At 41.8% G+C, this 25,229-nt stretch overlaps 1 protein-coding gene and 1 non-coding gene across 2 annotated transcripts; one reads left to right on the top strand and one right to left on the bottom strand.

Moving 5' to 3' along the window:
• Nucleotides 1-2,208: 2,208 nt before the first annotated feature.
• trnah-gug (transfer RNA histidin (anticodon GUG)) lies at nucleotides 2,209-2,280 on the bottom strand. The gene has a single exon. It is a non-coding gene; the product is annotated as a tRNA-His (tRNA).
• Nucleotides 2,281-2,691: 411 nt separating this feature from the next.
• aspm (assembly factor for spindle microtubules) lies at nucleotides 2,692-24,619 on the top strand. The gene is made up of 27 exons (XM_020587202.1): nucleotides 2,692-3,157; nucleotides 3,895-4,038; nucleotides 4,381-5,941; nucleotides 6,307-6,405; nucleotides 6,684-6,785; nucleotides 6,903-7,049; nucleotides 7,310-7,549; nucleotides 7,667-7,734; nucleotides 7,817-7,958; nucleotides 8,527-8,657; nucleotides 9,388-9,563; nucleotides 10,023-10,168; nucleotides 10,377-10,462; nucleotides 10,563-10,775; nucleotides 10,958-11,162; nucleotides 11,825-11,973; nucleotides 12,455-12,583; nucleotides 12,693-12,887; nucleotides 13,059-15,876; nucleotides 17,983-18,473; nucleotides 18,784-18,933; nucleotides 19,062-19,253; nucleotides 19,345-19,537; nucleotides 19,740-19,894; nucleotides 21,420-21,596; nucleotides 21,720-21,892; nucleotides 23,316-24,619. The coding sequence occupies exons 1-27, from the start codon at nucleotides 2,882-2,884 to the stop codon at nucleotides 23,416-23,418; spliced, it is 8,661 nt and encodes a 2,886-aa protein (XP_020442858.1). The 5' UTR covers nucleotides 2,692-2,881; the 3' UTR covers nucleotides 23,419-24,619.
• The last annotated feature ends 610 nt before the right edge of the window (nucleotides 24,620-25,229 follow it).

Here is a 25,229-nt window from a genome sequence, read left to right on the forward strand (position 1 = left end):
TTGTAAATGCTTGTAAAATCATTAATAATTATTTAGGGTTTTTTTTACCCCATCAGGTTTGCAGTTATAAATGTTATTATGACGTGCTGGAGGAGGATTTTCCACAATCTGGCAACCCAGAAGTTGTTTTACTAATGGCATAAACTGTAGATAACTAGTCTACAAAGCTTTAGTAAATGATGTATTAAAATTGACTATTTATAGCTTATAAAGTTTATAAATTGTGCCATATCAGAAACTAGCAGGCTACCAATAAATAATCTGATTTACGGTGTTAAGATGTGTTGTGTTTTACCATTGAGATAACCTTTCTGTTCTCATCCACCACAACCAAAAAACTTTTCAGTGTTGTGTGCTGTGCTCCAGTTTGTCTGAGCAGTCAAGAAAGTGCAGTGTCAGCAATGCAGCTTGGAAGTTAGTGCTATTGTTTTCTCTGATACACACAAGTGGAATTACATTAGCATATCTTAACAGGCAAACAGTGTGTGGTGGGGTTCAGACAGAGAGGCATTTCTAAAGGGATAGATATCTGGAGGCGGGGTTGACTCTGACTGCTGCTATAGACATGCTAACATCTTCTAACAGTACACTGTAAATCAAGCTTTCTTGTAAATCCGGTGGCCAATCCAGTTGATGTAGAATTCACACTCACTTGCTGTAGTAGTTTACTACTCATCAAGACTCAGTGAAAAGCAAAGTATGCACAACAGGCAAAGAGACAAGACAAGGAGTATTAGTACTTACAGATATTTTAATAACACACAAGTTGTTTGAAAGTCTAGTGATGGCTACCAGGTCCCTCAGGTTCAATGATGAAACCATTGTATAGAAAAATTAAGTCATCTGAGTGGTAATATTCAGAACAGGTCAGACTAAAGCTGCTGTCACAAAGATATTCCAGGCTGTGGGGATTGCATATACAAATGCAGTGAGGGGCTGAAAAAAGTGTAATCAAATAGTGTAGCACTGCTGTGGATCCCAGGATCCACCATGCTTTCTGAAAGTCATGTTTTCAGTGGGTTTCAGATCCAGACAAAACACAAGAAACAGACCTTTTTTCCAGGATGGGCTTTGTCAGCAGCTCAGAGAAAGAAAACATTTATTCTGTGGTAACCTGCTCAAATGATAAAAGCAATTAGGTATATTGACTGAAATACATTAAGTCATTTGAACAGAGGCAGCATCATTCTACACTATGGTATTTTCAGTGACATAATAGTGTCTTCTTATATTTTTGTGCTAATTTAATAACGCTTGTGTGTTCAACATGTATACAAAAAGGCACAATGGAGTTTAATGTCTTTTTTGACAAATGCTGGTCACAACATAACACTTTTTAAATTAATGGAGAAGTTCTGATGTGCACCTACTAGGGAAACGTCCAAAAAGCGTTGCTATTTTTTTTCCTAAGAAAGTTGTCTCTGTAGCCAATGTCTAATCACCCAAGAACCTATAGAAAATTATCATATTTGATGCTTGAATATAAAACAAGGCATATAGTATTTCATTAGGATAAAAGAATTTGGACCAATACAATCCTATCCTGAACTCCTGAGCAAGACTGCCCCCAGCTGATGATAACAGGGACCTTCTGTATGGAAAACTCTCACCCCTTCTAATACTGCATGTTAAAATGTTTTGGGAGGGTCAAACTAAGTCCTGTGCAGTGGTGGAAGTTAACAAAGAAAATATATATTTATTTGAGGTACTTGTACATTTTCTGGTTCTGCTCTACTCAACTGAAATTCTCATATAACATGTTTTACTCCACTACATTTATTCAGTACAATTCATTACTTTACATATTTAGATTAATAAGACAAAATATAGTAATTGTTAATATTCCTCATTTGAAAGTCACAGAGCTCAATTAAATGGCACAAAATAACCACAAAGAGAGAAAAACAACACTCAGAGACACCAAATGACCACAAAGAGACACAAATCTACTTCAGAGGAACACAAAATGACCACATTAAGTAGCATCATTACCAAAAAGAGACGCAAAACAACAAAAAAGAAACACAAAATGACCCCAAGGGCACAGAAAGATAGCTGGTATTTGCCTAGGGGGACATTTTATTCATAATGGGGTATATTCTTTAGATTGGTTTGTAACGTCATCATATTTACAGATATGCTGTTCACGATAATATTTACAACGTTTGAGTAATCTATTTTCTATAGAAATGTGTGCTTCTTAAAAAATGCCGTGACCCGGATTCGAACCGGGGTTGCTGCGGCCACAACGCAGAGTACTAACCACTATACGATCACGGCGAGCTAGGCACCGGACGACACAAAGCAAAACTATCCGCCCTAAACTCGGGCATAAAATGAAGCTAAACCAGTGCAAACACTGGAGAAAAGATCGTATATGTAGAATGAATCATCACTCGTGGACCTTTTTCTGCTTTAGAAGAGAGATGTAAACCACTTACGATGCTCTCTTTAAACATTTTGAATGATTATCGGTTATTAGTGTTTCCTAGGTTTAGGTCGAATTTAGTTAAAAATATTTAGAGGATAAACTATTTCATCGGATATAGTGGTGTCGAAAAATAAGTTTTTCATCTCCCAGAGTCTGGGCACGCCTTATGAGAGTTTAAAAATATAGTCGATGACTGATTGGTCGGTAACTGTGTATTCATACAGTTTTTGTGTATTCTTATCACCAATTGGACAGGACGTTACAATCCCTCGTTTTTCATTGGCTGATTAAACAGCTTGCCCGAGTTTCAAATTGCATCGTGTAGTGTTGTAGGAAGCGTGTTTTAACGTGTTTTTTGTCGACTACCAGCAGTGTGCGTTGTTATTTTAGCTGTTTTAAAGAACTAAATCCATAACATGTAGCGTACCACGAAGCGTGTTTTTATGTAAAATGGCTGAAGCGGTAACTTCGACTCTGAGAGGATTTCTGGACTTCAGTCCAGTAAACAGAGGCGATGCTAACAAGGAGAACGACGTCCCCGTTTTGAGTTTGAGCCATTTTTCAAAGGCTCCTTTTGTGACATTTGGAGCCGTAAAGCTAGGCACCTCTAAGTCCGCTGTGCTGCGAATTGAGAACCCTACGGATGATGCAGAAGTGGAGGTTACTATTGAAAAGATCCCGTCAATAAAAGGATTTTCTGTGGACCGCAGAACGTTCACGATACAGGTATGCTGATTTTCTTCTTCACAAATTAGACAACTCATGTGTTCCTACAACAAGATTTTAGTTTCCTAAAAAGGCCTGAGAGGTTATTGAAGTCTTGGCTAAATGAACTGAGCAAACGTCACTTAGCAGCTGTATGCCGGAATGTTATTCATATAATGTTTCTGCATGTAACGTTAGCAGTTCCCTCTTGTTCACCATCAAACCTGAGAGTCACTACTGCCAGCCACAGTCGCTAGGAGTTGCTCTTCAAGATATTAGAGAGAACTGAAGTGCTGTCACAAATCCATCCATTCATCATTCATATCTACTTTATATTTCATTTGTATTTTGTGGCATTCATGTGGACGGCAAAGTAAGAATTTCATTGTACAGGGAAACACGTTTCCTAACTGTGCATATGACAAATAAACACTTTGACCTTGACCATTGTATTCAGGGATCCAGATTGCGGTAAATGAATTAACTATAACATTTAAAATTCTTGTTATATCCCACTGATAAATTTAGATAATTCTGTGGTGTGATAATATAGTTTTAAGCCTTTCCCCCCCCTTGCATTTGTCTTACTTTGGTATGAATTACAATCATAGGAAGGGTGACCCACATTATATCACTACTTTGATTTTTTTTTTTCTAGCTGGACAAACATATACCCCTTAATGATTTTTATTTTGTCCTACATGTGCTCATTAAGACTTGCAGTTGCTCCATATCTTGCCTTGTGTTTGTGTTTGCAGCCTGAAGACTCCTTCAATTTGACAGTGTCCTGGACTCCAACAGAAGAAGGCAGGGTCCGGGAGCTCATCATCTTCAACGCCAATGGCGTTATTAAGCACCAGGCTGTTCTGCTGGGGAGAGCAGAAGCACCAAAAAAGAAAAAGGTAAGTCAGATTTGAGGCTTTTAATAGTTGAAATCATATTTACATATTTTTAGATACAGTATAGATATTTTGTTCTGTGTTACAGATGAGACATAACCAGAAAATATGTGTTATAAAACACATTTTATTGCCAGTTAGTTTTTTGTAAGCTGACTCATTGTTTCAGCTCTAAAATATTCTGTATACTTTAGTGTTTCATTGGAATGTTCTTTGCATGTAGCAAACATTTGCAGTTCATATTCACAGCTAAACATTAAGCAACCTCAGTTGTTTGCTCAATACTAAGTAGTGCTTGATGTCACAAGTCTGCCATGTCTTATATTTATTGTTTCTGTATTTCAGAAAAGCTTATGGGACACAATAAAAAACAAAAGGCAAGGTGAAAAAACAGCTGCCCCCAGAGGAAAGAAAACAGAGGCCACCTTGAAGATGGCAGCCAATAAAACTTTCCAAGTGTCCCGGACGCCGCAGTATAAGCGCGACAAGCCCCGCAGCCCACTTGCTTCACTCAATGAGAGCAAAGCTGTCAGAGAGAGGTCCCTCACAAAGTGCAGTCCTACTGCCGACCCTCCTTGGAAAATAGAGGAGCAGAAGGTCATAAATCCCAGCCAGAGGCAAGAGACTCTGGTGTTGTCAGACCAGGAGAATGTCCATCACCTTCAGAAGAGCTCTTGTCTTGTCCTAATTGTCCCGGACACAAAGTCGATGGACTCCGGCAGCATGTCTACTAGCCCAGATGTTCTGGCAGGCAGACCTGAAAACAAAGACATTTCCAAAGTGCTTAACAGGACCCTGTCACCTACTGGGACACCAGAAAGGTTTAAGAAGCTCATGCCTCATATTCAGTCAGAAAGCCCAGTTCCTGCTACTGTAAAGTCTGTGGCTGATGCTGAAGGAGACTGTGCATTAAGTAGAACCCCAGTTCTGTCTTTGAAACATGCACTGGCCATCATCGACTCTGATCTGGCCCACGTTAACCCCAGTCCTCGAGATGATAGTTCAAGCGGTGACTTTTCTGATTCGCTGGAATCCAAGTGTGAGAGTCATAGCTGTGGGTCTGACAGAAATGTCCCCAGAGTATTACCTGATAGCCCAGAGTTGTCTGAGTCTAGTGAGCCAAGACTGACTTTCTTTGTCAACAAAAAAGTTGTTGTGAGTGAGGTTGTTGTTTCAGAGTCTGATAAGGCTGTGGAAAGAGTTAAAAAAGCTTCTTTCACCTCTACCACAGTGACCAAGAGTAAAGCTCCAGTTGAGACAAACTGTTCAAATGGAAGGAAAATGAAGAAATCAAGGCGACGGCTCTTGGACCAAACACTCGAGCTGTCTGACGGCAGCAGTCAGTGTGACTCTGGACCAGGCACTCCAAACCTTCCTGTGATAGACCTGGGCACAGGAACCCAAGGACGGCAAAGCTCTGTGGCTTCCAGCCTCCTGTGTGATGACAGACATCAGGCCCTGGAGTTTACCTCCTCTGGCCTAACTGTACGGCTCGACAGATCGCCTATCCTTGTCACCTCGCCTCTGTCTACGGCTCCTACTTGCTTCTCTTTCTCATGCACATCTCCCCCTCCTGCAGGCCCTGCCCCCATTGCTTTTACCAGCGCCCTTCCCTCATCACCCGTCGGCCCATCTTCTCTACTTCGCCTCAACCTCTCAACGGACCCTAATGTGTATGAGCAGCTGACACATGTGTCCGATAAGGAAGAGTCATTTCCCATTCACATAGCATTGAAGAGCAAGAAGAGGAAGAGTGAGGAGTATTTGAAAAGTGATGCAAAGGAAGAAGATGCCTTGAAAAGTGACAGGGTCAAAAGGAGCAGGGTGGTAGCTGGAAAAACTGAGCCTCCAAGATCAGCGCAGGAGCAGAGAAGTGCATCACAGAGGCAACTGCCGAGAGCAGCAGGTAGGCAGCTGTGAAGTGTAAAATGCTTGTTACTTCTGTTTCATACCTCTGTAAACAGTGATTGCACTTTCAAGTACATAAAAGCTTAATTTGCCAGTTTATTCAAGACACTCATCAGGGATAGATGCTAATATTTTTAAGCGCTGGTCCCACGGGCCACCAAGCCCCTAAATATTTGCCACAGTACATTTTTGTGCCACAGAAGTAGACATATGTAAAAACAATGCAGAAAAGACCATCTAACACTTCAGTAAATGAAAAGACATTAACAGAATGAAAATAGGTTCCTGTGTTGGAACCTGTGTGTCAAATGTCTGCCTTGTTTGTGGACCCTCTGTGTTTACTACAAACGCTTTGTTTTCCAGGCTCGTTGAGTTCAATGTCTGCATCATCTCTGAAGAGTGTGAGGTCTGCAGTCCCTGCCAAGAAGAAGCAGCAGCTGAGCTCTAAACCTACCTCACGAGGTATAAAATGACATCTAATTACCTTCTCAAGGGAAGTACTTTCATACAAGAGTTGATGTCTGCGCTTGGGGTGCAGGTCTCTCTGTGAGTGAGGGTTAATAACGTGTTCTTAGGAGAGACACATTCATAACTTAAAAGCCACGAAGCAAAGTTATAACTCAAACCTGTAATGATCATATGAAGTACAATCTTTTGTACTTCATATGATCATTACAGGTTTGAGTCTTCACTACAATTTATGGTGAAATTGAACATAGCTTTTGTCCTGTTTGTCATAGGTGCTCCAAGTCTGAAATCGTCTCGCACTCCATCTGTGAAGAAGTCAAAAATTGTTGCTGTAGCACAGTCAAAGCTGACCTTTATTAAGCCTGCTCAAACAGGTATTTGATATCAGGATAATGTAAAATCGGCTTTTGTGGTGCATGAAAATATGTTTCACTTTTTTTTTTTTTTTAATCTTTAAAATGTTGTTTTCTGCATCAATCGTTTTCTTGCAGCTATACCGAGGCACCCGATGCCGTTTGCAGCCAAGAACATGTTCTATGATGAGAGGTGGATTGAGAAGCAGGAGAGAGGGTTTACATGGTGGATCAACTATGTCCTCACCCCAGATGACTTTAAAGTCAACACAGAGGTTGCTAAAGGTATCATCCGTGCACTTAGACACTGAGCAGACTGTCGCCACTTTGGGGAAGCATAGTGTTCGGTTTCCAGAAATAAAGAAGTGAATCACACTCTGATAGTAGCTTGCATGTGATTTCTCATTCACTGAACATTTTACACCTTAAACACAATAATTATTTCAGTGGACTTTACAGAGGTTTTTCAGCTCTAGCTTGTACAGTGGACTTGATAGTTCTGTACAAGTCTTAAGCTTTGCCTCTGTCATGTGTTTCTTGTGCAGTGAGCGCCGTGTCCATTGCTATGGGCAGTGATAACGACTTCAGTGTGCTTAAAGCTCCTACCAAAGAGGAGATGTCTTTCAGCACCTACACAGCCCGACGGAATCTAAACCGCCTCCGTCGTTCTGCCTGCCAGCTGTTCACATCAGAGGCCATGATCAAGGCTATTCAGAGGCTCGAACTGGAGGTGGAGGCCAAGCGGCTGCTGGTCCGAAAAGACCGCCATCTTTGGAAGGACATAGGTAAATGTCCTATATTATAAAACTGCCGTCGTAGGGTTTTTCAGTGCTGTGGAGTTCCTATCAAACCTCTGGATAATCTTGAAAGTAATTATTTTCTTGGTTTTTGCCAACTTTTAGGTGAACGACAAAAAGTCCTCAACTGGCTTCTTTCGTACAATCCGCTGTGGTTGCGGATTGGGCTCGAGGTATCGATACATCGTTCTCTTCTGCTTTTCAACATTAGTTTTGTTTAGCATTCATGTTAAATACAGTGTTGCTCTTTCTCAGACGATCTACGGGGAGTTGATTTCACTAGAGAGCAACAGTGATGCCTTGGGTCTGGCTATGTTCATCCTCCAGCGGCTGCTGTGGAACCCAGACATTGCTGCAGAGTTCAGGCACCCCAGGGTGCCTCACCTTTACAAAGATGGTAATTAAACACCACTAGCTGTTGTGCTATCTGAACCAAAGACTGTTGTGTTACTGCCACTAGAGGTAGAGACTTTCTTGGGAAACTACTTGTAGTATATTTGAATGCAGAATTATTAAAACAACATTGTGTTTCAGCAGACACAAACGTTTTTGTCTTATCATAAACAGACGGAAATCCTGACCCTTCATCAGCATCCTAACATCAGAATCGATAACTAACATTTGAGAAGCCTGAACCAAAGAAAGTTTTGAGATTTTACTTTTTAAAAAAAGTTATCTTAAAATGGTTAATTGAATATCCAACCAGTCACTGTTAGGTTAAAATGTCCCAAACTTTTCCACCTCCCAAAAATACACTTTTGTATATAGATTTAAAAAGTATGGCTGAACATTTCAGGTTTCTTTAAATTTGGAATCCCTCTTTCAACTTAGAAGCACACATTTACACTATTATGGGGCCTTTACTCGAACATTAGAAATCGAAAGAGTATCAATTCAGTTAAGATTTGTTATGTAGTAGTATAACAAAAACTAATGTAGGCTTGTGTTAACCTTTTCTTGTTGAGGCCATGAGGAGGCGCTGTCTCGCTTTACTCTGAAGAAGCTGCTCCTGCTGGTGTGTTTCCTGGACAAGGCCAAAGAGTCTCGGCTGATTGAGCACGACCCCTGTCTGTTCTGCGTGGATTCAGAGTTCAAGGTAGGCCAAGGCCTCCCCCTGTCAACAATAAACATTAAATCCATAAAAGGGGGGGGAATCTAATCACTGTCTTGTTGAAGGTGCAGCCATGTCAAATAAGTGAAATCCTAAACTTGTGGAGAACATAAAATCTGGAGGTTTTTGTCACTTATGAAGATCTCATACTCCTGGCTTCTTTCCTGTCTTAGACTGAATGTTAACAGGAAATAACAGGTCTTATTTTTAGTATATAATACAGTAATTGTGATATTAAAGCCATCAAAGTCAGATAAACTGGACAAAAAATAAACCACATTATGATTATGACTGACATGTAGAAACAGCAATATTATGGGGGTGTTGAAATGGGATTGCTCTGTCACACAGTTTTTAATGGATATAATGAACCGCACACGTAAATGTGGTTGTCACTGCTTCTGACTGACTGACAGAAGGTGAAATTCTTGCACTCACCTGCTGACACTCGTGCTGTGGTTGCCAAACTAGTCACAATATGCTGCACACATTGCTTAGTCAGAGTTTGACTGACAGCTTCCGCATGAGCACAAACAATTCGTACTAACCAGACAAATGCACCGGGGTTCGCGTTAACTAAATTATATAGCGTAGGTGTTAAAGCACCCTTACAGGCATTTTATACATGGCACCTATTAGGATACTAATTCTAATAATATACTGTGCATATCAGGCCTGATTTTATTTTAATTAATTTATTTTTTTTTGGTTACAGACAAGTAAAGACCTACTCCTGGCCTTCTCCAGGGACTTCCTGAGTGGAGAGGGGATCCTCCCCCGACACCTCGGCTACCTGGGGTTACCTGTCTCCCACGTTCAGATGCCCTTGGATGAGTTCAACTTTGCTGTGAAGAATCTGGCAGTTGACTTGAAATGTGGGATTCGGCTAGTGTGAGTGAGATGTCATGAATTTTAATATGACACTTTGATCCCCGTTGGGATATTCACTTTTCTCAGAGGTCAGGCTCAGCTACACCTCAGTATCCCTGGAGCTTAGCAGGATTCTCACTAACTGCCTTGTCAGTGTAACAGGATTACTCTGTGATCATAGTTCAGTCTTGTATGTGGCTCTTCAGGACAAAGGTAGATTTAAGGATCAGAAATGCTCTAGAACAGGCATGGATGAATAGTTTGCAATCAGTTTTTCAACTAAATTTCCTGAAAAGAAATTGTATCACACTATCTGATCTTTAGGTCCACTTAAAACTAATTCCCAGCTAATAAAGGCAGTTTAGATACCTCAGAAACATCTGTGTTTCTCGATTCTACAGTACATGTAACACAAAAGACCTAAAAAAAAAAAAAAGCATCCTCATTATGAAGTTTTTTTTCATATTGGGTTTCTTTCAGCCGTGTGATGGAACTCCTCACCCAGGACTGGGCTTTGTTGGCGAAGCTCCGTCTGCCAGCCATCAGCCGCCTGCAGAAGGTTCACAACGTCGACATTGTTCTGCAAGTGCTCAAAAGCAAAGGGGTCGATCTCAAGGATGAAAATGGTAATTATGGTTTTTGTCCTGAGCAAACAGTAACAGGGAGAGAGGCTCAACCTGAGGCAGTGTTTGCCCTCAACTAAATGAGAGTTTGTCATCATGTTTTTGGACATTTCTCATTGCCTACATGTTTCACTTCGGCATGAAAAACTGACACTGTGCTGCGGTCTGTGTGCAGTAAACTGATGGTTCAGCATTTTGTCTTCATTTTCAGGCTCCACCATTGACTCCAGAGACATTGTGGATGGACACAGAGAAAAGACATTAAGCCTCTTGTGGAAAATCATCTTTGCGTTTCATGTGCGTATCTGACTTGGCTGGTTGTTCACAAAATTCTAGTCATTTTTTAACTTGTGAAAATTGTTCACTGATAAGAGATTTTATTTGACAACACTTTAAGGTGGAGGTGATTCTGGACGAGGATCAGTTGAGGGAAGAGACTGGATTCCTGAAGAGAGCGTTGAGGACCAAACGGAGGCTGCTATGTGTGAGGGCCGATTGGGGACTTCAGCCAAGTCCTGCAAAGACCCGGGTGCCGTATGAACATGGCAGCACCAGGATTACCCTGCTGATGGACTGGGCCCGTGCTGTGTGTGACTTCTACAACCTGAAGGTGAGTTTGAAATAAAATCTGACATGACTTTGACCTCTTATCAAAAGATGGAACAATAAAGAACAGCTTCACTGTTGTTGAGCTTAGTTTTTCAGCCCTAAATCAGTGTCACAGAAGTCTTCACAGGGTCTGCTTTTAGAAGACAGGAAATGTCAGGAAAAGTCAGCTGTCTGTCTGCATAGGTGGAGAACTTCACCGTGGCGTTCTCAGATGGCCGCATCCTCTGCTACCTTATCCACCACTACCACCCCAGTCTGCTGCCAGAGGAGGCTGTCAGTCACAGCACCACACAGACTGTCGAGTGCTCACCGAGGGGCCGCCTTGAGCTCAGCTGCTCAGCCAGCGATTCTGACAGCTCCTTTGACTCCTTGCCGACAGGCCTGTACGGTACGTCAGCTGTGTGCCGTGTCCTCACTGCAGTTATCTGTTTGAATGCACGTTTTTTAAAATGATCCAGCGGTGATTTGCTCATCACACAGACATTATTGGTGTGGAAAACAGGCATTTGGGGGAAAAAGAAATTGAGGGAGATCATAGGAGTAAACCAGAATGTAGGGTTAGGCCCACTGGTGCCCGCAGAGTGGTACTGCAAAGGTTTAAATTAAAATGATGTATTTATTTATTTATTTTATTAACGCTGTCAAATAACTGCATTTTTTTAAAATATCTGTTCTAAACAATGCTGGAAAGTAACAAAGTACATTTATTGAAGTACTGTACTTAAGTACAATTATGAGGTATTTGTACTTGAGTATTTTCATTTTCTGTTACTTCATACTTGGACTTCACTACATTTTAGAAGCAAATATTGTACTTTTTACTCCACTACATTTACTTTTTAACTTTAGTTATTTTACAGAACTAAATGAATACAAAAATGACTCTACGGTGGAGAATTCACCAGCTACATTCCCTTTCAAGTAGCTCCGAGGTTGACAAATCCAACCAGTGGTCGCTGCTCCTTCCCCTACACAACCACAGTCCCAACGATGTAAAATGTAAGCTTGTATGTATGACTTCTAAGTGCAGCTGTGTCATTTTGTGAACAGGCCCAGATTCTCCATCAGTGACGTTTAAACAGCTTCTGGAAAACGAGAAAAACAACTTCAGACTGGTCAACACTGCTGTGGCTTTCCTTGGCGGAGTTCCCGCCATGATCAACCCAGCTGACATGTCCAACACTATCCCCAGTGAGAAGGTGAGAGGGACGAGGCTTCTCTGTCCTCTGACATGCTGACGTTCAATGTGTGATTAATTGTAATGTGTGATTAATTGTCAGTGGAACATTTTTCCTTTATGAGCAGAAGCAGTTTTGTTTTCTGCCATTAACAGAATATTATTCATGTTCCCAAGTATTGATTCCTCACTCTTCCTTCTGTCATGGCCACAAGATTTTATCGCATGTTTTCACTGTGCAGTGTCGGCTGTTAGTGCCAGCTCCGAGACCAGGGTCTTTTCATAGCTGTATTTACAAATAACAAAATGCACTGAATCACTTTTAGAAGATGAAGCAATCAAGGTTTAAATTAATGGGGTTTTTTGGAACAACAAACTGTAAATTGTTGTTCTATTAAATCCTGTAGATGGAAATAAGTCAACCCCAAGATGTTTGAAAATTAGTGTTAAGACCAGAGTGAACACTACATTTCTGCCTTTTATCCACATCTGTGTATTTCCAGGTTGTGATGTCTTACCTTTCGTTCCTGTGTGCTCGTCTGCTGGACCTGAGGAAAGAAACCAGGGCAGCTCGGGTGATACAGGGCGCCTGGAGGAAATACAGCCTAAAGAAAGATCTGCAGCTCTACGAGGTGGGTTCTGAGTTTGGTGCCAAGTTTGAGATGTTAGCCAGTTATGTATGGATGGTCCCAAAATGATGCCTAATGATTTATTCATTTATCTTGTTTCTTTTGGACACAGGAAAGAAACACAGCTGCTCTGAAAATCCAGTTAGTTGTGAGGAATTTTCTACAGAAGTGCAGGGCTAAGAGGCGGAATCAAGCTGCTGTTCTCATCCAGTCTGCCTGGAGGGGATATTTCACCCGCAACAGGCTGAGGCTAAGAAAAGAGGCTCAATTTCAGACTCTGCAGCATGAAGCAGCAGCTGTCATTCAGGTAGGTGTTTGTTAGTCTATGTGCGGATGAAAGGCTGACAATAAAATATAAAATATTGATTTGCTCAGGTTTTTAATGTCTGTCCATTTTGTTACAGCAAGGATACTAGAATAATGGAGCCTGCTTGTGTAATCACTTTTTAAACAGATGTTTCTTATCTTGTCCATACAGGCTCACTGGAGGATGTTGTTGGTCAGGAGGGCTTACCTACGCCTCAGATACTACACCATTGTTGTCCAAGCACAGTGGAGAATGAAGAGGGTTGCTTCTGCTTATGAAAGAATCTACTGGGCGGCAACAGTCATTCAGAAGCACTCACGAGCATGGGCTCTTGCAAGAAAAGATCGGGAATGGTATTGTTCCTTTAGAACTGTAGTGGTAAAAATACAGAGAGGATATAGAAGATGGAAAACCCAGAAAACAGAAAAAGAAAACCGAGCTGCCAAAGTGATACAAGCCATGTTTAAGAAGTGGTACAAGGAAAAACTGGCCACAAGAAGTGCTGCTGCTGTAAGGATTCAGTCTTGGTACAGAATGCAGAGGTGTCTCCATCAGTACAGAAAGATCAAGAGAAGCATCATGCTCTTTCAAGCCCAATACAGAGGTCATGCACAGAGGCGATGCTTTCAGATGTGGAAGCATCAGCACCACTCAGCTACTGTCATCCAGAGCGCCTTCCGAGGACATGCTGTCAGAAAACAGGTGGCACAAAAGAGATGTGCTGCAGTCATAATTCAATGCTGGTTTAGGGCCTCTGTGAAAAGAGACATGGAGAGGCAAATGTTTATGAGGATGAGATGGGCTGCTGTTACCATACAGGCAGCTTATCGTGGAAAAGTGGCTCGAGAGTCGCTGAAGAAACAACACAAGGCAGCAAAGGTAATCCAGGCAGGTTTTAGGAGGTATGCTGCTCAAAGGCACTATCTTGTCTTGAAAAAAGCTGCAGCTGTGATACAGCAGAAGTACAGAGCCACAACTTTGGCTCATAAGACAAAGCAGAATTATGACGCTCTTAGGAAAGCTGCACTTATCATACAAGCGAACTGGAGAGGCAGAGCTGACAGGAAGTGGATAGAAAAGCAGCATCAATGTGCAACACTGATACAGTCTTACTATCGTCAGCACAAAGCACAAGCTGAGTACAGGTCAAAGAAGGCAGCAGCTGTAATCATACAATGTCACTACAAAGCTTATGTTGCTGGAAAGGAGACCAGGGAAGCATTTCTGCACCAGAGAGCAGCCTGTGTTACTCTTCAAGCTGCATTCAGAGGCATGAGAGTTAGGACAGAGCTGAACAAAATGCACTGGGCGGCAACTGTCATTCAATCTTCAGTTAGGATGTTTTTATGTAGGAAACAATATTATCTCCTTCAAAGTGCTGTGATTATTATCCAAAGTCGATACAGAGCTCTTCTGCTCCGCAGGGCACAGCAAACTGAGTACAGGGAGCTAAAGCAGGCCACCATAAAGATACAAGCTGTCTACAGAGGATTTAGAGTGAGGGAAGACCTAAAGAAGAGGCACAACGCAGCCAGAGCAATCCAAGCTCAGTTTAGGATGCACAGAATGCGTATGGCATATCTTGCCACCAAGTGTGCTGCCATTATTATTCAGGAACGCTACAGAGCGAGGTTGCTCAGGGATCAGCAGCTGCAGAACTACAGAACAATGAAATCTTCAGCTGTAGCCATCCAGGCAGCATATCGTGGCCACAGGGCTAGGAGGAAGGTTGCAGAGATGCACAGAGCTGCTGTGGTCATTCAGCGAAAGTTCCTCACCATCCGAGACAGAAATAGGTTTATAGCTATCAAGAAAGCAGTTTTGGTTTGTCAACAGAGGTACAGAGCAATGATGCTGGCAAGAAAAGAACATCTGGTATATCTGTCAAAGCGCAGGGCAGTCATCTATCTGCAAGCAGCCTACCGAGGATATGAGGTCAGAAAGCAGTTGCATATCCAGCATATGGCAGCTGTAACAATTCAGTCTCACTTCCGCAAATATCAGCACAGAACCTACTACAAGAAGCTCTGCTGGGCTGCCAGTGTACTGCAGACATGTTACAGAGCCAACAAAAAAATGAGAGAGGAGATGCAAACCCTAAAAGCCAAGAGAAATGCTGCTGTTGTCTTACAAGCTGCGTTTCATGGAATGAAATCCAGAAGAATAATCAAACAAAGGCATCAGGCTGCCACTGTTATCCAGAGAGCTTACAGAACCCACTGTGAGCGCAAGCAGTACCTAACCTTAAAATCCTCTGTCCTCACCATTCAACGGAGGTATCGGACCACTGTAGCAGCAAAGGAAAAAAGGAAAAGAGACCTGCAAATGCGCAGAGCAGCTGTCGTTCTTCAGGCAATGTACAGAGGCCAGCAGGTGAGGAAAGAGTTTGCTCGTCGCCATCAGGCTGCCACTGTGATCCAGTCTGCGTTCAGAAAGCACAGAGAGGAAGTCAAATTTCAGGCCATGCGACTATCTGCAGTTGTCATCCAGAGACACTATCGGGCCCTTGTTCTTCAGAGGCGAGCAAAAGAAAACTTCCTAAAAGTGAGAAATTCTGCTGTTGTTCTCCAGGCAGCTTTCAGAGGTTATCATGTTCGAACCAACATTGCCAAGATGCACAGGGCGGCTACTGTCATTCAGGCAAACTTCAGGAGGTACAAACAGCAGTCAGAGTTCAGGAGACGGCACTGGGCTGCCTCTGTCTTACAGCAGAGGTTTAGAGCTCGGAGACAGAGAAACCTTGAGATGAAAAATTACCAAGAGGTCAGAAAAGCTGCTGTTGTATTACAGGCTGCCTATCGTGGAATGAAATCCAGAAGAATCATCAAACAAAGCCATCAGTCTGCCAGTGTTATCCAGAGAGCTTTCAGAGCCTATTCCGAACGCAAGCAGTATCTGAGCTTAAAATCCTCTGTCCTTACCATTCAGCAGCGATATCGGGCCACTGTATCAGGTAAAGCACAAAGAACACAGTACCTGGAACTGCGTGGTGCAGCCACACGACGTGCCGCTGTCATGCTTCAGGCAGCATACAGAGGGTGTCGGGTGAGGAAAGAGTTTGCTCATCGCCATCAGGCCGCCACTGTGATCCAGTCTGCGTTCAGAAAACACAGAGAGGAAGTCAAATTTCAGGCCATGCGACTATCTGCAGTTATCATCCAGAGACACTATCTGGCCCTTGTTCTTCAGAGGCGAGCAAAAGAAAACTTCCTAAAAGTGAGAAATTCTGCTGTTGTTCTCCAGGCAGCTTTCAGAGGTCATCATGTTCGAACCAACATTGCCAAGATGCACAGGGCGGCTACTGTCATTCAGGCAAACTTCAGGAGGCACAAACAGCAGTCAGCGTTCAGGAGACGGCGCTGGGCTGCCTCTGTCTTACAGCAGAGGTTTAGAGCTCGGAGACAGAGAAACCTTGAGATGAAAAATTACCAAGAGGTCAGAAAAGCTGCTGTTGTATTACAGGCTGCCTATCGTGGAATGAAATCCAGAAGAATCATCAAACAAAGCCATCAGTCTGCCAGTGTTATCCAGAGAGCTTTCAGAGCACACTGTGAGCACAAGCAGTATCTGACCTTAAAATCCTCTGTCCTCACCATTCAGCAGCGAAGGAGAAACCTCAAAGAAAACCACAAAGCTGCCACTGTTATCCAGAGAGCTTTCAGAGCACACTGTGAGCACAAGCAGTATCTGACCTTAAAATCCTCTGTCCTCACCATTCAGCAGCGGTATCGAGCCACTGTAGCAGCAAAGGAACAAATGAAAAAATGGCAAAAAGCACGACGTGCCGCTGTCATTCTTCAGGCAGCATACAGAGGGTGTCGTGTGAGGAAAGAGTTTGCTCGTCGCCATCAGGCCGCCACTGTGATCCAGTCTGCGTTCAGAAAACACAGAGAGGAAGTCAAATTTCAGGCCATGCGACTATCTGTAGTTATCATCCAGAGACACTATCGGGCCCTTGTTCTTCAGAGGCGAGCAAAAGAAAACTTCCTAAAAGTGAGAAATTCTGCTGTTGTTCTCCAGGCAGCTTTCAGAGGTTATCATGTTCGAACCAACATTGCCAAGATGCACAGGGCGGCTACTGTCATTCAGGCAAACTTCAGGAGGTACAAACAGCAGTCAGAGTTCAGGAGACGGCACTGGGCTGCCTCTGTCTTACAGCAGAGGTTTAGAGCTCGGAGACAGAGAAACCTTGAGATGAAAAATTACCAAGAGGTCAGAAAAGCTGCTGTTGTATTACAGGCTGCCTATCGTGGAATGAAATCAAGGAGAAACCTCAAAGAAAACCACAAAGCTGCCACTGTTATCCAGAGAGCTTTCAGAGCACACTGTGAGCACAAGCAGTATCTGACCTTAAAATCCTCTGTCCTCACCATTCAGCAGCGGTATCGAGCCACTGTAGCAGCAAAGGAACAAATGAAAAAATGGCAAAAAACACGACGTGCCGCTGTCATGCTTCAGGCAGCATACAGAGGGTGTCGGGTGAGGAAAGAGTTTGCTCATCGCCATCAGGCCGCCACTGTGATCCAGTCTGCGTTCAGAAAACACAGAGAGGAAGTCAAATTTCAGGCCATGCGACTATCTGTAGTTATCATCCAGAGACACTATCGGGCCCTTGTTCTTCAGAGGCGAGCAAAAGAAAACTTCCTAAAAGTGAGAAATTCTGCTGTTGTTCTCCAGGCAGCTTTCAGAGGTCATCATGTTCGAACCAACATTGCCAAGATGCACAGGGCGGCTACTGTCATTCAGGCAAACTTCAGGAGGCACAAACAGCAGTTAGCGTTCAGGAGACGGCGCTGGGCTGCCTCTGTCTTACAGCAGAGGTTTAGAGCTCGGAGACAGAGAAACCTTGAGATGAAAAATTACCAAGAGGTCAGAAAAGCTGCTGTTGTATTACAGGCTGCCTATCGTGGAATGAAATCCAGAAGAATCATCAAACAAAGCCATCAGTCTGCCAGTGTTATCCAGAGAGCTTTCAGAGCCTATTCCGAACGCAAGCAGTATCTGAGCTTAAAATCCTCTGTCCTTACCATTCAGCAGCGATATCGGGCCACTGTATCAGGTAAAGCACAAAGAACACAGTACCTGGAACTGCGTGGTGCAGCCATCATCCTTCAGGCAGTGTACAGAGGCCAGCAGGTGAGGAAGGAGGTTGCTCGTCGCCATCACGCTGCCACTGTGATCCAGTCTGTGTTCAGAAAGCACAGAGAGGAAGTCAAATTTCAGGCCATACAACTGTCTGCAGTTATCATCCAGAGACACTATCGGGCCTGTATTCTCCAAAGACAGGAAAGAGAAAAGTTTGTGAAAGTGAAACAATCCACCATCATCATCCAGGCAGCATTTAGAGGGTGGTGTGTCAGGAAGGACTTCAGGCGACGTAATCAAGCTGCCATTATGATCCAGTCATGCTGGAGATCCTCAGTGCAGAGGCGTATCATCCAAAGGAAGAGAGAAGCAGCCATTAAACTCCAGCGGAGGTTCCGGGCAGTGCAGCTTGGCAGGGCGGAGAGGAACAACTACATCCGGATGCGGCAAGCTGTCGTCACACTTCAGGCACACTGCAAGGCTTGGATTGCAAGAAGACAGGTAATAGGCATAGTTTAAAGTTCAAAGCCTGCTATAAATTGGTATTTTGTTCCTCGATACAGCATTGAGTTTATATTCATTAACCTTGGGGGAATGTAAAAATTTTAACTGGTGATCCATCAAAGCAAACATTGCATTTAAATGTTAATTTAAAATCTTGAGTAGACAAATTAAATTAATATAGTCAAGTGACAGGAAACCACTGCCTGCCCAGAACAAACCTGACCATATTAAAATTTGATTTGTAGTAAATGGGCCCAAAAAATAAAAAGCAAAATGGTTGTATCCTTTGCATAACGTTGTGTTTCAGGTACAAGAGGTAGCCAAGGCAGAGAGGAGGCTTCGTTTTACGTCAGCTGTCTTCCATCATCTCAGTGCCATCAAGATCCAACGAGCTCTGAGAGCCCACTGGGCTTTAGAGTCGGCAAAAAGGCAAATCCATTCCATCATCACCATACAGGTACAGATAAACAGGTCTGAATGCCATTTTTCCAAACTGAATTTGGCAGTGGAAACAATTAGTGCTCTGGTGCATGTAATTAAATCTATGAATGAAACATTTCTTAAAATTATTCCCTTGTTTCTTAGCAATGGGTGAAAGCAAAGCAGCAGAGAAGACGGTATCTGGAGGAAAAGAGGAAGGTGGTTATAGTGCAGAGAGCGGTCAAGCGCTGGTTAGCCTGTCGCCACAAAGCAGCATACATCATCCAGAAGGCTGTCCGAAAATTCCTCCTGCTCAGGCGCCAGAAGAGGGTTCAACGGGGCATTGTCAAAGCTCAGGTAACCACAGTCAGAGACAGCCTTGGTTTTTACATGCACCAGTGCTTATCACCTGATTGGAGTCTTTCCCCCTCCCATCTTCTCCCTCCAGGCTCTGTGGAGAGGACACCGCTCCCGCCGACTGAATGACAATCCTAAGGTTGTAAAGTTGAGACACCGCCTACTTAAAGTCTCTGCCAGCATCCGAGAGGAGGACAAACTGTGTAACAAAACGTCATCTGCGCTGGATTACCTCCTTCGTTACAAACACTTCTCCTACATTCTAGAGGCCCTTAAAAATCTAGGTAAGGTTTGGTTATTTCTGCTAATTGACCCATATGTAGACACTGTAAAGCTTATAAACTAGCTTTAGTGGAAGAGCAACTACTATATATGAAACTCAGTTCGTTACATTAGCAGCTGGTTAATACCTGCTCCTAAAATCAAATGTGTGTGAAAATCCAACCATGTGTTTGTGCCTCTCTTTTTGTGTGTGTGTGTTCACAGAAACTGCCACCAGGCTTTCCCCAGAATGCTGTGAGCGGCTGGTGGAGAGCGGTGCCACTAATGTCATCTTCACGCTCATCCGCTGCTGCAACAGGAGCGTCCCCTGCATGGACGTCATCACCTTATCCATCCAGATCCTCCTTAACCTTTCCAAGGTACCTCGAACCCAGAGCTGCTGGTTTTCTCTAACATTGCCTTATAAAGTGATCAACGTTTGAAGATAATGGTAAATATAGTGATCAGTTGACATTAATGCTACACTTCCTACCTGAATTTAGGAATGCATTTTCAGTCCAGTTTTCATTTACAGTAGCCAAAGTCCTCCAATCACACCAAATTAGTTTCACTTACCATGTATAGCATATGTAAAATAAATTGTGTAAAGTATTGCCAAATACTTGTGTGTTATAGGTTTAAATTTCAGTGTTCAAATTGTAGAATAACAGAACAAGACTAAAGTGTACAGCAAATTTGCAGTGTGAACATATAAACATAAAAATGTAAAGTCTGTGAGATTTTGCTAATATTTGACTTGTTCGGCTTGTAGGTTGTACCAGACAAAAGATCCTCCTCCACTGGCTGCAGCATTATATTTACAATATTATAAATAATATTTAAATAATTAAAATATTAGCTGAGAAAATATGAAAAGGAGCATTATTTAATACTGTAACGCCAGAACATCACATTGAATTAAACAGACACTTGTCCAGGCAAGTTTCCTATTAGGTTTTTGCAGTGAGAGGTGAAACTGGAGGACAGGGAACCAAGATATGAGATCAAAGTGTAAGATGAATCTGACTCTATTGTTTTCTTGTCCCCGTTTTATCCAAATCTGCAAGTCCCCATTCCCTGATCACAGCATGTTTGGTTGGTTTTATTGATTTTATTCATGTTGCTGTGTGAACTTTGATTGCTTGACTTGGAAAATAATCAGAAACTCTGCCAAGAACATGTTGGCAGGGTTTATAGTAATTTCCTTTTAACAGTGAAAATAATGGTGGTGCACTCTGATCACATGAAACTCTGCTCCCCGATTGACAGGTTGTATCAGACTTATTTTATATTATGCTACTTATTTATCTACTTTATATTTCATTTGTATTTTGTGGCATTCATGTGGACGGCAAAGTGAGAATTTCATTGTACAGGGAAACACGTTTCCCAACTGTGCATATGACAAATAAACACTTTGACCTTTGACTTAACAACAGCAACATGACTGTGGATGTTATCAGCTTTTGTTTGTGTTTGGTCACCAACAACCTTGAGTGCATACTGTGTGTGGGAGACAGGCACCTTGCTATTATCCTGTCTCTCAAATCTTTTTTTTCCTTTGCTCTGTCTGAACAAGTGTTTACTGCGGTGCTTTGTGGGTGAAGGGAACAACGTTCGTGCTAATTGTTGTGTGCAAGCAGTGACGGAAATGTGTTTGATCAGAAATAAGGACATCAAAACATTTGAAGATCTTTTTGACATTAATATTTCCAAGTCAATGAACCACTGTTTGTAGTGATAGTGCACGTTATGCTGTCCCCACCATTCACCCATAATGCACCATGTTAAACATTGCATTACATTGTTATGTTTTAGGTCCATAGGTTTTAATTTCATGTTTGTACTGTCTTCCCTATTTGCTCTCTTTCCTCTCATCTACTCACTCTGGGTTTCCTCCTTCAGTACCACAAAACCATCGAGGCAGTATATTTGGTGGAACATTCTGTAGACACACTGCTGGACCTGCTGCAGAGATACCGGGAGAAGGCAGGGGATAAAGTGGCAGAAAAGGGTGGCAGCATCTTCACAAAGGCCTGCTTCCTCCTCGCTCTCCTGCTGCAAGACAACCATCGTGCTGTGGTCCGTAACTACTGTAACATACTTTTGAAATGAGTTATTCCAGTAATTTAAGGAAATTTAATATAAATACTAATAAAAACTACAAGGAAAGAGTATAAATATAATGCATTTTATTTTCTTTAGGAGGTTAAGAAGCTCCCCAAGGCCTTGGAAAGGATACGCAGTATTTATCACCTCACTGCTCGCAAACACAAGATGGATGCAGAAAGAACTGTTGCCAAACAGAAGATGAATGCCTCAGTCAACGGGAGCTTCTTTGTTCAAGCAACGCCTCGTAAATCCCGCCCTGTGCCAAAGTATGTACATATATACTGTGTACAGGAGTAAAATCCTCTCATAACTAGCCACAAATGCGTAGTCTGTGATTTACGATTAGTTAAGATTACAACTGTGTCTCCTAAAGGCCATAAATGTGTTCATTTATATATAAATATTGAGATTTACAAATGCGTAAAAACAATTTTCTGCAGTTCTTTAAAATGTATTTACAAGGGGTGTGTATCACTCCCTCACACAATTTGATATGTATCTTGATACATGGTCCACGATTAGATACAAATACTGCAAAATGTGTAAAGATACGATTCAGAGTGATTTTGATTCGATGCAGCGGATACTCTGTTTTAGCTTTTATTTGAAACACTAACTGTATTGTTTCCATGGTTCAACAACGTGTCGCCTTCATAACGTTTCTACCTGTGAGGTCAGTAGTACTCCCGGTAAAGGCTACTCAACACAAGCGTTGCATGTTCTACACACCGCACTGTGTGCAGTGTTTTTCCTGGACCTGCAAAATTAAGGAGGCATTTGAATGCTGGGAGGGGCTGGTCCACACACACAGTGAGAAGTTCCAGAAAACTTGCCAAAGTTCAGTTTATGAGGTCCTTATTGATTTTACACAAACTCATTTAGTTTGAATCTGTGGTTTTCAACTGACGCAGCTGTAAATCTGACTATCGCTTTACCGATTTCGGTTTCTTTACAGATTGCTAGGTTCGTGTGGACAGATCACTTAACACACATGGACCATGTTATGCTCATGTGCGAGGGTGAAACATTTTCTCGCTCTTAAGGACAGGTGGAGCCATTATGAAAATCATTCTGCAATCAGTATTTAATGTCAGTACACAAGTTAGGCCCTCTGTTCACCATGGAATATGTGGTCACAGCACTACTACCTACTAGCTACCAACATTACTTTTAACTTGAGTCTTGTTGGGATGGTGTACTGAGCTAGTAGTGGCAGCTGGTGGGTCACTAAGCTAGCAGCACCTAAGGTTGAAGAGAGAACCTAACTTATGGACTAGCATTACCTTAATTATTGATTGCAACATGACATTCATGCTAGAATGCGGACGTGTTCTGATTTAAACAAAGTTAAAGCCACGTGCCATCAGAATATTCCACATTAAAATATGTATTTAATTAAAGACCAGCCAATGTGTGATGAGCAATTTTATCTCTGGAAAAAGCCTGAAAAGCCAAATGTCCACGTTTTCTATCTTATGGATCTCAGAGCAAGAGAATACTCCCAAAGCCACACGAGCATAATGTGATCTGTGCATGTGCACAACAATCTAAATTCATTTTAAAGAACTGCACACAGAAACCAGTTTTTACCCATTTCTAAATTGCCAAATAAGCATTTGTGGCTAGTTATATATGTCTAAGATATCAGATGTTTTCTGTGGTAACTGACATCCTGCTTTTGTTTTACAGATTTGCACCAGATTGGGTTCTCAGAAAGGACAAGCTCAAAGATATTGTGGACCCACTGAGGGCCATTCAAATGGTGGCAGACATACTGTCCATTGTGTTGTAAAGATAATCTTGATTCAACATCTCCACATTTTTCCTTCATAAAATGTTTTTTTTTTTACTTTTTACAGACACATTCCCATGTATATAATAAAAACGGATTTGTTTTTTTTATGGTCCAGTTTCATATAGCTTTCATGTTTTCCTTGTCTTTGACTAGACTGAGATTGGCAAAGTGAAACCAGATTAATTGATCTTTACATGTGAGTCAGAAGTTAAATTAGGGTCACATGCCTTGTTCATGTGTAAGTTCTTTAGTAGCACTACAAAAAATGTCAATGTTAATGTCAATTTGCTAACATGCTGTTTTTTTTTTTTATTATTATTTCATTTGGCCTCAACTGAGAGTTTTATAATGGCATTAACTCTGATTTAATCATAAAAAAATTGTTAAAGATGTCAGATTATAATTTTATAAAGGTCCTGACTAGAAGTAACACAAGCACAGGTTCAAACTTTTCTCTAAAGCAGCACTTTAAATCACTGGGTGCACTGTGTCATAATATGTGGTTACTCACAGTCCTCAAGTTGCATCATTCCCAGTCAATGAAAGCCCTTATTGGCATGAGAGCAGCAGCTCCACACCATAATCACACTTCCAAAGGATTCCCACTGTGCCAACAGGTCTTTCTTACACGTGAACTCAATCATTATGGGCTGAATACATCTTGGAGAACTTTGTTATGTGAATGCCATGTTGCCTCATGTCAATGTTATTCATGGTGCAGGGTTCTGCAAAATATAATGGACAAGTGTTTTGTTAGTGACATGTTCAAACATACACATCTACTGCCAGTATATAGACAACTTTTGCACAGTTTCCAATTTTAGAAGAGGTATTTCGATCCTTGACCTGAAGCAGCCATCATAAATGCAAAGTTACTGTGAATATTCTGGATCACACGTAGCTCTCATGCCATATTTTTTGGCCACAGCAGGCAGCTGTTTGCAGCAAACACAGAGATGAGTAAGTGAACATGGCAAAGCATTCAACTAATAAAGGGTCTATTTCCCTGGGTGTTGTTGGACACCAGAAATGGAGCTAAAAAGTGAATACTGGACTGTTGGATTCTGTTTCAAATGAATAATATTGCTGGATGTGTAAATATGCAACTGTTTGCTAACAACTTATAAAGTGATGATAACCTCTGTCAGTGTTGTGTTTACAGCTTGTTTCTATACAGTATAATCATTAAATCAGTTACTGCAGGTTTAAGCAACATATGTAAATTTTAAATGAAAAATATCTTCTACAAAATAAAATTAGGTCCTAAACTAAATATTTAAAGTAAGACAGCTCACTATCCAGGCAAAATGGCCTCTGTCTTTAACTGTATGGTAGATTATTGTATTCACATTCACATGTAAGTGGCATTTTAATGTAGCTGGCGCCAGAGGAGCTAATCTTTCCCATTATGTTGATAAAGTTGGTGGTTAATTCATTGGTCGATCTTGCATTGTATTTTATTTGCTCATTACAGATTATAAAATGTACAATATACAGGTACAATATGTAAAAATTCTCTGAAATGTAAATGGAAGTATAATGTAGCATAAAATTAAGCCAAAAGTAAATGTACTTGGTTATTTTGCACAACATATTTTCTTTGTTATACAAACCTTTCCAGGCCTAGTGTTTGCCATTATAAACTCACAACTGCATTAGAAATACACACCAGCAACATTTGTATATAGATCCACAGTAAAATCTGTTATTGAGCTGAATCTTTAGTAGTTTAATAACCTTTAGACTTTAATAAAGGGAATTAAAACTATCATACTGTATCCAGTGATCAAATCCATCCACTGGAAACC

The sequence above is a fragment of the Monopterus albus genome, unplaced genomic scaffold (genome assembly GCF_001952655.1).
Source record: "Monopterus albus unplaced genomic scaffold, M_albus_1.0 scaffold444.1, whole genome shotgun sequence".
In the NCBI taxonomy this organism is placed as follows: domain Eukaryota; kingdom Metazoa; phylum Chordata; class Actinopteri; order Synbranchiformes; family Synbranchidae; genus Monopterus; species Monopterus albus.

Coding starts and splice junctions, on each gene's coding strand:
- aspm (XM_020587202.1), top strand. CDS start 2,882: ATGGCTGAAGCGGTAACTTCGACTCTGAGAGGATTTCTGGACTTCAGT. Junction 5,942..6,306: donor GCAACTGCCGAGAGCAGCAG/GTAGGCAGCTGT, acceptor TTTGTTTTCCAG/GCTCGTTGAGTTCAATGTCT. Junction 19,895..21,419: donor TCCTCCTTAACCTTTCCAAG/GTACCTCGAACC, acceptor TTCCTCCTTCAG/TACCACAAAACCATCGAGGC.